Source organism: Vombatus ursinus, unplaced genomic scaffold (assembly GCF_900497805.2).
Source record: "Vombatus ursinus unplaced genomic scaffold, bare-nosed wombat genome assembly UNPS02014832.1, whole genome shotgun sequence".
Lineage (NCBI taxonomy): Eukaryota > Metazoa > Chordata > Mammalia > Diprotodontia > Vombatidae > Vombatus > Vombatus ursinus.
In genome coordinates, this window is record NW_020954610.1 from 76,113,190 (window position 1) to 76,125,066 (window position 11,877).

General features: G+C 35.7%; 1 protein-coding gene across 1 annotated transcript in view; it reads left to right on the top strand.

The window, feature by feature from the left end:
- LOC114025790 (nuclear receptor subfamily 4 group A member 3-like) overlaps positions 1–10,853 on the top strand; it is a 33,906-nt gene extending 23,053 nt beyond the window's left edge. Inside the window, exon 8 of the mRNA XM_027839311.1 lies at positions 10,303–10,853. Within this exon, the coding sequence (XP_027695112.1) occupies positions 10,303–10,565 (263 nt within the window). The 3' untranslated portion in view covers positions 10,566–10,853. The remainder of the gene's footprint in view (positions 1–10,302) is intronic.
- Positions 10,854–11,877: the final 1,024 nt, after the last annotated feature.

The following is an 11,877-nucleotide window of genomic DNA, read 5'->3' on the forward strand; positions in this document are numbered from 1 at the left end:
TAAGGGTAAAGGGGAAAGTGAAGTAGATGAGGAGGATTAGAGGCAATGGAATGTAGACAACTTTTTAAAGAAGTTTGGAAGTGAAAGGGGAAATAAATGGCATAGTAGCTGAATGGGGATAGAAAAATCAACAGAAGGTCTTTGTTTTTTAAGGATTTTGGAGACCTGAGCTGACAGATCTAGAGAGATTAAAGATATATGTGTGAGAGAGGAGATGATTGCTGGAGCAAGTCAATCTATAGTCAATAAAAATTTCTTAAGTGCCTAGTATGTACTTGGCACTGTGACAAGATAAGACAGTCCTTACCTTCAAGGAACTCACAATCTAATGGGGAGGACAACAAGCAAAGAAATATGTACAAACACGTTGTGTACAAGATAAATAAGAAATAATTAAAACAGGGAATGCACCAGAATTAAGAGAGGCAGAAAAAGTCTTCCTTTAGTAAATGGAATTTTAGTTGAGGCTTAAAGGAAGCCAGGGAAGGAAGTAGGTAGTGATGAGCAGGGAGCCCATTCCAAGCATGACAGACAGCCAGAGACAATGCCAGGAGCCAAGAGATGGAGTGTCTCATTTGTGAAACAGCAAAGAGTCCAATGTCACTGGATTATATGGTGGGGAATAAAGTCCAAGAAGAGTGGAAAGGTAGGAGGGGATTAGGTTATGAAGGGCTTTGAACACCAAACAGAGAAAGTGGGATAGGATGGAATCAAGGGTACAAGTAGAAGGATTTGCCTAGGAAAAAGTTGGGATGCCTTGTCCTGTAGGCAGAAGGGAAGGAAAAGAGTAATGATCATGAGAAGTTTCTTAGAAGTTAGGAGATCAGCTAGGTAGCCACGATTTTCTCACTTAAGTAAGAAGATAAACTGAGATAAGTGTTAGGGATGGAGAGCAGTTGGAGATTTGAGGAGAAAGAAAAATACTTAGAAGATGATAGATGAATTCAAAAATTGGAAGATGTGTGATGGAGAAAGTAGATTAGATTCAGATTGGCCAAGAAGGGCATAGTTAAGAAAAATGGGTAGAAGTTGCAAAGTGATATATTTTGACTTGATAATTAATTATAATACATTATGTTTAGATTATTCTATGCATAAATTATCCCATTTGATCCTTCACAAAAACCTTATGAAGTAGATACATTCTTTAGCAATTAGGGTTATCAAAAGATGTTCAGTGTGGGTTAAACTGTATGACCTCAGAGGCTCCTTCTAACTCTGACAGTCTCTGTGGATATTGAGATAGACAGTAATAGAAGGTTGCACCAGTGAGGCACTAGCTGAAGTTATGCTCCATAAATGTAGAATAGATGAAATTTGTTCAATTTCATGGCTTTCTCCAATAATACTCAGCAACATGGGAGCAGAAACAGAAGGATTCAACAGTGAGGGTTACTCAGCAGTAAGAACTAGCAAGTTTGGAATGGCAGAAAATCTACAGGAGAAAACAGGGAATTTAAGGTTGGTGGTTCATTCAAGTGGAAAACAATGAAATCAAGTCTGGGAATGGAGCAAATGAAGTAAGAGTGGAGGATATGGAGTAGGGGAAAAGGAACGGACCAAAAGCCTGAATATCTTATTATGGGAAAAGAACAGGTTAGTGCTAAGTGAGGGAATGAGAGAGATGGGAGGAGAGGAGGCTGTAGGATGCAGAATAGGAAATCAAAGTATGGAATTTCAACATTAAGGATCTTAGAGATGAAGCCAATTCTTAGAGACTGGGGGAGCCTAAGATATTTGTGATATGTTGCTGAAGAGGAATGGAGTTTGTTGGAATTGAGAAATCACGTGTTACCATACTGTTAGAAGGGTCATCAATATGAATATTAAAGTCCCTGAAGATGATACCAGCTAGGTACTAAAGTCAGTAAGGAAATTATGAAAAAAATCACCTGAAGGTCAGTAGATAATGATAGCATTGTAAGGAGAGAGTGATTAGTTCTCATGATTTCCAAAGGAGGAAAGGTTATTGACAAAGGAAGATAGAGGACTATTCTGGATATGGTAGTGGAGAGAAAGGAGTAATCCGGTCCTACCCTGGCCTCTATTCCTGAATTTAGAGAAGAGGAGAGGAGAAAAGAAGAGCTTCCAAAAGAGAGGATGGCAAGGGATATGATGCCATTAATGGAAAGAAAGCCAGGTTTTAATTAAGGAAAGAAGTGGAAGAAATTTTAGAGGAAATTTTGATAATAGAGGGGGTGATGTGTTGGAATGGAACTTTGTGGGACTTGGGAAGAATAAGGCTGATCCTTGGTCTGACAGTAATGAGGGAATTTACAATGGTAGTTTTCAAACTTTTTGGGTCCCCAAACCAGTTTGACAAAGCAAAATCTCTCACAGATTTTATATACTATCCACTCTCATTTGCAACTACCAAAAATCTTATTCTAAATTAATGGGAACTCTGGTATTTTTTTTCATAATACATTGATGAGGTCATGTATACTTTTAAAAATTAAATACAATTAGTAAGATAGTAATGCCTCATTCAGGAAAAAAAACAGAAATATGATAATATTATAAACCTTAAGACTATAAGAGACCAGTCCACAAACCATCCAAAGGGGCATCTATGTACTTCAAGTAGGGAAAACCATTGGACTAGAGAAATGAGCCATATGGATTTCTGTACACTTCTTGAGTAGAGCTTCACTGGCATTTCAACCATATTGTCTGAGCTCGAATTTCAGCAGTATTTTCCTAGTCTTGTAGAATGTAAGGCTCTAAGAACATTAACAGAGGAGTACAGAACTAGGAGCAGAAAATAGTTTTCAAAATAGCGAAATAAACCATTAAAACAAAGTCACTTACATTTTTCTTAAAGATTATTTCTGCTTTAAAAAGTGTTAAAGACAGAAAGGAATTGTTATCCAAATTATTAATTTCTGAATTGGTTATTTTATTTAATTGACCATTTCACTGTCAGAAAATGCAGGCTAACTGTCTTGTCTGCAACAAGAATTAATGATTCTAAGATGTTTGCTGCCCTTGAATGGCCATTCACACTATTTTACCCTGGTTCTGCACATCAGCAGGTGAACCAAATGCAAGGATGTTAACCTAATTTTCCTTTAGGGTAAGGAAAAATAGTTATTTAAGTAATAGTTTTAACAAAGAGAAAAAATGGAACTACAAGAAAGTACTATGCTTTTGAAAGTACTGTGCTGTTGAAAACACTCAATTTTTATAAAATAATGTGTATATGGAAAATGGATTTGGGGTAGAATCCATTTAATTTTAAAATGTATTTACTAATACATATATACATATATATATATATATATATATATATATTCTGAAATTTTAACCTATTCCTAAGCAATGGGAGCATCTCACTACTGTTTGGATCTAAGGGGACATTTTTTTCTTATACTTTTTCTACAAGTGATCCACAATTTTTCCCAAGTCCAAAGCAGAGATCAAAATCTATCTGATCACTCCTTGACTATATGGAATCATAGAATTTTGGAAGTGGAAGGAACCTTAAAGATCATCTAATCTAACCAGGTCATTTTACAAATAAGGTGACTTAGTTTAAGAGAGGCCAAGTGGCCTAAGGTGTCACACAGCTCATGGTGACAAAGTGGGACTAGAATCAAGGTGTCCTAACTTCTACTGCAACATTAGTTAGTTCCACACCAAGCATAGAGACTGAATCAGTTTTTAAGGTCAGAGTCATGGAGGTCTTATTCAGGATTTTAAGATTTTTTTTGGCAAGGTAATTGGAGTTAAGTGACTTGCCCAGGGTCACAGAGCTAGTGAGCATTATGTGTTTGAGGCTGGATTTGAACTAAGATCCTCCTGACTCCAGGGTTGCTGCTCTATCCACTGTACCACCTAGCTGACCCTAGGATTTTAAGATTCTTAAGCTAATTATGTGAACTCAAAGTAATTTGTAAAAGTAGAAGCTCTTTGAAGAGTAAAATAATAATTTAACATTCCCCCAAATCCTTTAAAAGACTGAAAAATTCTTACTGATTTTATGAAATATTGTAGTATGATTGATTAGTCTTTTATGTATCAGTCCAAATATTTATTCTGATTGACCTATACAATATAGGCATATACAATTATATTAAGAAATATGACAGGCAACACCTTAATCCTTCAAATTTTAATCTAATTTTTAATATCTACTTTTTAAAATTCTTAGAGAGTGGCCATCTTTTGACTATAGTATTTCACATATGTCTAAAAACCAGGAAGTCTTCAAGTTACCTACAGAGTAAAAGCTATAGGGAGTTCAAATAACAATTGATTATGGACCTGAATATATTTACATTTCAAACTTTCCTGTTTAGTTGGTATATAGGAGAGTTATATAAAATTTACATGAATATTTGAGTTTGGTTACAGATTCACATCATGTATGTTCTCTCTACCCACAGTCCAAAGGAAAATCATTATCTCCTAGTTAAGTCAAAATACCATACACATGAAATAAAACCGAACATTAACATTCTAAATGTATACATATTTGCATGTAAAATTAAAGACCCACATTATCTTTTATATAAGTAATAGGTTATAAGTGATAAGGAGGCAGATTTTGCCTCAAAATAAAGGAAGTACTTTTTAATGATTAGTTACCCTACCTTGGCATGGAACACCTTATGAGTTAGTGAGCCCCCTGTCACTGGAAGTGCTAGAGAGGAATCATACAACTATCTATTAGGAATATCCAGGGGAGTCTTGCACTGGGTGGGAAGCATATGGCCTCAAAACTGCCTTCCAGTGCTAACGGCATATGATCCAAAAGTTCTAACTCAATTTAATTCATTATTTAAACATTCTTATGAGATATATAAGTTTTTAATGGCTAGAATGTTCTATACTAACATAGTGACTAATTGGATTGTAAGTTCTTTGAAGGCAGGGTCTTTTTAGTCTGGTAGAGAAGGATATAATATACACAACCAGTATGATACAGCAAAAATTGTGTTACAGCAAACATGAGATCAAGACAGAATTCTAGGAAAATTTTAGTGGGGAAGGATCACTCATTGAGAGGGATCAGGGAAAGCTTAATGGATGAAGTGGCATATGGAGCCTTGAAGGAAAAGAAAAATTTTAACAATCAGACAAAAAGAAGCAAGTTTCAGGCATAGGGTAAAAGAGAGAACTAGGTGGCTATGTGTGGAAATAATAATCTTAGATCAGAGTTCATAAGGGGATGGTGTGAATTAAATCTGGAAACATAGATTAGAGCCAAATTGTGGCATTTTTCATTCTTGTATTGCCAACATTTAGCACAATTCCTTGTACCTAGTAGACATTTAATAACTGTGTGATGAATTGAATTGATAATCCAGAATTTGTGAGTAAGATACAAAAAAAACGTTAGGAGCATGTTTTATTACAGAATAGCTTTAGACTAGCTTATATACTCATGATAGAACTTCAAAATTATTTTTAAATTTTTGTTCTGTGTATTGGAAACAGTTGAACTAAATGGCCTCTGAGGATCCAACCAACTCTTACGAATTTCTGAACCAGCATGATTGAAACTGACGAGAGAGACAGAGTTAAGGTACAGAAGGAGGAAAGTAGGCAATAAAGAAAACTAGGAAGGAATAGTCAGAGAAGTAGAAGGAGAACCATGAGAGTGCAATATCACAAAAATCAAGAAAGGAGAGAGTATAAAGAATGTTTATTCTTTATAAGTGTTGCAGAAAGATTAAGAATGATGAGTACTGAGAAAAACCCTTCAGATTTGGAGATGAGAAGACTAGTCACATAGTTGGAAAATAATTTGGATTGCTAGGCGTTGGGGAGTGAGTACATGCAAAGAGTGCAGGAAACAACCATAGTGTATTCTTTCAAGTTTGGCTATGAAGAGTAAGACACAGGAGAATAAGGTCAAAGACAAGGTAATTTTGTTTTTGTTTTTAATATAAATAAGATCTGATAATGTAGGCATCGAAAAGGAAGGAATATAGAGACAGAAATTGACGATGCAAGAAAGAGGGAATGATTGATGGAGTAACATCCCAGAGGAGGTAGGTGGGATTGTGATCAAAGGCACATGGAGGGGTTAGCATTTATAAGGAAGGACATAGCACTTATAAGTAAGGAAAATGAAGACGATACTATAGAGAGATTTGAAAGTGGGTAGGGGAGAGACTGACCAAGCTCACATCAAAAGGCCTATGTCTTCTTAGTAATGTAGCGGGTGAGATTATCTGTGCGGGGTGGAGTTAGAGGCTTGAGAAGAATGAAAAAAGGTTTGTTTGAAACAGCTTTGCAGGGAATGAAAAAGAGGGTCAATGAGATGAATGAAAGAATTTCTAAATAACAGTAAGCCCTACACCACTCCCCCTTTACTTCTCGCTCTCCCAAACCCCAGGATAAATAGCATGCATCTTTCTCCCCAAACTCTTATTGGTGCTAGGTAATATATCTGAAGCCATTTAACAGAGCATCAAGAAAAGGGTCCTTTAACTAAAATGTCGGTGCTTTAGGTTTTAAAAAGCCTCTGAGAAGGCTATATATAAAACATAGTAAATCTTCAGCATTTTATATTTCTTACTGGAAGCTGGAAACAGTTCTAGATTTATTTTAACTCTTTTTAAAAGATAAGCAATAGACCCAGCATATAATCAAAATAACAAAGGATGGTTGAGGTGTCTTTGGTTTCTAATAAGAGTGTCTCACGAATTCCTTGTGGAATTCCAGGCCTAGCACTGATAGAGATGGCAGTGAGTATTGATCTCTACTTGAATTCACTGAATAAATAATGGTTGCCATAGTTATTGAGCTTTCACAACTGGTAGGGAAGCAGGGAAAACTCCCAAACACCTTCTGTGAGTTTGGCTATAAGAAGGTTCAATTACAGAATTTCATTATCAATTTGCATCCTAAATTAGGCCTCAAACATTGCTTAGTTTCTTTATGCTGATAATTAACATGAATTCTATTCAAGAGAAAGGCAGCATTGTGTAAAAAGGAAATTGTCACTGAATGTTGGTTATATGAAAAGAATGATCCCCAGGTTACTGTTAATCTTATTGGACTAATTTTACATACCCTCTTATTTATGGAATTTTAATTTGATGTTAATGAGATGACAGTTTACCTTGTTTGGTATGAAAAGCACTGGACTTAAATTCTGGAAATCTAAGTTCAAAATACCAGCCTTCATACTTACTAGCTATATAACATTAAGCAAATCTCTAAACCTTTCTGAACCTTAGTGACCCTAACTATAACATGACAGGGTTGAATAATAATAATAGCTAGCATTTACATACTGCCTTAAAAGTTTGCAAAGCACTTCATATTATGTTATCCAATCCTCACAACAACCCTTTAAGGTAGGTGCTATTATTATTTCCATTTTACAGATGAGGAAACTGAGGCTGAAAAAGATTAAGTAACTTGCCCAGAATCACATAATAATTTAAACACATGTCAGTGTTACTATAAAGCCAGCACTCTATTCACTGGGCCACCTGCCTGCCTCAACGAGATTACCTCTAAAATTTCTTCCAGCTCTTAATCCTATAATCATGTTAAAAGAACATAACACCTTTTAGCGTAAAGTATATGAAGGATTTTTCTGGATGAAAGACACAGTGACTATTTACTAAAGAACCAGAACCAAATGAAATAGACTGGATGCCCTTGGGTCTGTTGTCAAGGCATGCTACCTGTTGGTTTTGCAGGGTCAGTAAAGTCAAGAAAAGAAAAATTTGTTCCAGAGTTGTTTGTAAATTGAGAGCCTAACCACCCAGAGATGGAAGCTTTGTAGGTTAAAATCTAATAAAATTCCTCTAGCAATTCTTAGGCAAAATGTGCTTTGAATTCAAACATATCATTTAACCAAGTCCAACATTTTGGGAGATTTAGTCCCAAGGACCCTCATTTTAATCAATCTCTGCCTGAATTAGTCTCACTGCAATTTCCCATACACACCTAATTTTACCAAATTTATTCCCTCTACATTGTCAAAGCCGATAGAATAATTTGAGAAAAATGTCTGGATAATTTCTTTAGTTTTCTGGCTGACGTTTGCTCTGGAGAAATTACTTTTGCAACCAGAAAGAAAAATAAAAGTGACATTTGAATGAAACATAGCACTCACAGTTTTTACCATTTAGAATGTGCACTAAGAATTTTTATTTCAGATGTTGTAGAATCAAAAATATGAAAACTTTGACTTAAAAAACTAGAGCAAAAACCAATTAGAAATTATATCCAGACTTCAATCAACCAATCAATAAGCATTTACTAAGTGCTTACTATGTGCCAGATATTATGCTAAATGTTGAGAATACAAAGACAGAATGAAACTGCCCCTGCCCTCAAAGAACTTGCATTCTCTTGGGGAGACAACAGCTAAATAGATAAACATATATACAAGCTAAATACAAGATAATTTTTGGGAGGATAACAGGGTACTAGAAAATGGATTATTTCTTTAATTCTATGAATGTTATCAATGAATCATTCTATCAGGGGATGCCAAACTGTGTACTGTATTTTCCACATGTCATAAAGCGGTTGTCCCTGTAGATTCTATCCATCACTATCAATGGAAGATTGTCAGGTTGTGGGGGAGAGTGTTCTTAGTACAGTTTCAGGTACATAGTAGGTGCTTAATAAATGTTTATTGATTGGAAGAATGGTTAACCCTACCAACCTAGGCTATCTCAGAAATATCTGATTTTATTCAAAGGTTTGGGCAAGCATAGGTGTTCTGGCCCTCTAGTTTTCACCATCTCTATGAGGCTGGGCAATTTTTAGGTATTTCCTAAGCCATTCGAAAGATTAGGAAAATTTACTCTGGAATATGCCAGAGCCCCTCAGGATACCTCAAAACCTCTAGTGGTGCCCCCCTTTCTCTTCCCACCAACTAATGAAAATTCTTCTTTTTCTTTCCCTAACTTGAACTGAGGATGACATCAAACTTCTAGGGACTACTTTCAGCCTAACCTAAAACTCTGGACCATATCTTACTGAATTGACAAAACTTGTAGTTCCCATGCTTTTCTTCAACAGATAGGGTGGTAGGAGCTTTAGATGGTAAATGGAAAGCTAAACTTTCAAATGTCAAGGTAAAGCAAACAGGACCTTGAGTGTGCCTCATCATTTAGGTTTTTCAAAGCTGTATATGAAGAAACTGATATATAGTCAGTTGAACTCTATTAATTACAGAACAATACAATCTGGTATAAGAAATATAGATGGTACCAAGGTTTGACCCTCAATAGTCTGAATGCAATATTCAGGCATTATTTTGTACTTATTACTATAGGCAGTTCCTAATTGAGATACCAGCTGTGTTCTAAAAGTTCATTCATAAGTTGGTTTCAAAGAACATATTTGCCCATAGAACAGTATTCATAATAATGATGATGATAATATTAATAGCTATCAATAACATAGTACCTACTATGTGCCAGGTACTGTGCTAAGTGCTCTATACATATCTTATTTGATCCTTACAACAACCCTAAAAGGTAAGTGCTATTATTATCCTCATTTTACAGTTGTGGAAGATGAAACAAACAGAGGTTAAGTGATTTGCCAAAGGTCACACAACTATTAGGTGGCTGAGATTGGATTTGAGCTCAGATCTTCCCGTGTCTAGGCATAGTACTCTATCCATGGTGCCTCCTAGCTGCCTATAAATGTGTTATCAATGGTGGCCTCCAGATGAGCCATAAAAGCCTATTTAACCCCTGGTGTGCCTGAAATGTAGAACAGACAACATACCATGTAACAATCTTCATATCAATGTCATTTTACAATAACAAACTGCACTGTGAGGTCACAGAACCTCCACAAAGTGTTATTTGGCCATTTTCAACATTGTTTCTGTGGAACTAACTGCCTCCCCACCCCATCACATTGTTTTACCTAACATCCTATTTAAAAAAAATCAAAAACTCTCAGAAGAAGGGTATGCCTATACAGTACTCCTAATATTATAGAATTTTGGGGAAATGTGTCCAAAGTTCCAACTTAGGACCCTAGGAGCTTATCTTTCCCTGCTATATATAGCCCTGGAAATGGGAACATGGATGCTTCCAGCTCTAAACTATTGCATTCCAGAAAAGCAAAGTTTGAAGAGCTAAGGATAAAAGATTAGTAAGAGGCTTAGGATCTGGCTTTGGGACTCTAGTGCAGCGTAACAGTATAGTGGAAAGAGCCAAGGACTTGGTTCTGCTGCCTACTAGTTATGGGAGCCTGGGTAAGCCTAAATCATTAGTAAGGTAATAGGGATGCGTTAAAAGGCTTTGAGCAGAAGAATGACATAATCAGATGTTTACTGAAATCAACTCTTAATTGTCTCTGCAGAAAGACATGGGTTAAAAGAACCAAAGAAAGTGGAAGAGCTATGCAAGAAGATTACAAGTAGTTTGAAAGATCATTTGGCTTTTGGCTGCCAAACTAAAGGACAACCTCTTGAGCCTGCAGAACCTAAGGTACTGAGTGCCCTTGCTGACTTACGTTCTCTCTGCACACTGGGACTCCAACGCATCTTTTACCTGAAACTGGAAGATTTGGTTCCACCCCCTTCTATCATCGACAGGCTGTTTCTGGACACTTTGCCCTTCTGAATTTGGAAATTAACCAATGGATCACTACTGCTTTTCTGAACAGAGAAGCAGATTATTAATCACAGCTAGTATTTCTGTCCTCGCTTAAGAGAAAAGCAGGTCCAGTGTTAAACAAGGACTTATTTACTGGCATGGTTCCTCAGGACCTTAAGCCAGAAGACATAACATCTTATTGTGTTGGGGTTGTGTTTTATAGTCCTTTTTTTGTGTGTGATTTGTTGGGGTTTTCTAAGAAATTGCTAATAAAGCACTTTTGGACGATGCTATCCCAGCAGGAAAAAAAGTTAATATGACTGTTTTCAATCTCTTTATGGGGAATAAAGTTGTAAATGTTTTGTATTTAAAACAAGAACAACGAACAGTTGTTTGCCAGGGTAGTATGTGTCTTGTGATTGATACCTTTAGAATATACTTCCTGTATCAAGGGCACATATGTGGTGCAAACTAAACAGAAGTTCATTTTTTAAAAATTATGTGAAATTAAGGATTTCATATAATTCAAATAGAGCAAAAATAATAATGGCTGTTAGCTTCCACGTTCAAGTGCCATTTTTAAAGTGCTGTCTTACTAAGTCTTGTTTATTAACTCTAATTTATTTTAATAAGGAAATTTTAAAAGTCAAGTTTTTTTCTAATTACATGCACTAATTTACACAACAGAGGCTTCACCTAATTGACCTAAAATATTAGACTGTGATGTTCAGGCCAAGATTTTTCATCTGTCTTCATGATGGAATTCAAGCACTGCACCACAGGTCTAGTTATTTGCAAAACCATCTTTTCAACAACCTAAAGAAATTTGAAAATATGAGACTAATCACATGCAACTGATTTGGAGCCATCATACTGACAAAACCAGAGTTTCCCAAACTTGCATTAGTGTAATGTCTAAAGGACATATGTACTTGAAAAACAGAGGGACATTTTGTGATTCATTTGAGCACTTGTTCCCTAGATAAGGAAGTAAATATAAGTAGTCATTGGATAATACAGGGTGAGCATCAGGGATAGTAAAAAAAAATTTTAAATATAATTTAATCTAGGTTTCAAATTAGTAAAAAAAAAAAAAAAAGAAAAGAAAGAAAGAAAGAAAAGAAAAGAAGAGAAAAAAAAACAGAAAAACAAAAAAAACAAAAAAACCAGACCTGAGACAATTTTCAAGAACAAGCAAGCCTTGTAAAAATCATATGAATGTAAGTGCTTAGGAAGGCATAGTGAGCGGGCTGCGATTAAACATTCCGTGTTCGTATTCCCTTTTTGTATGTTTATACTGTTGATGCCATATTAATATGAGATACTTTGTTGCATAGTG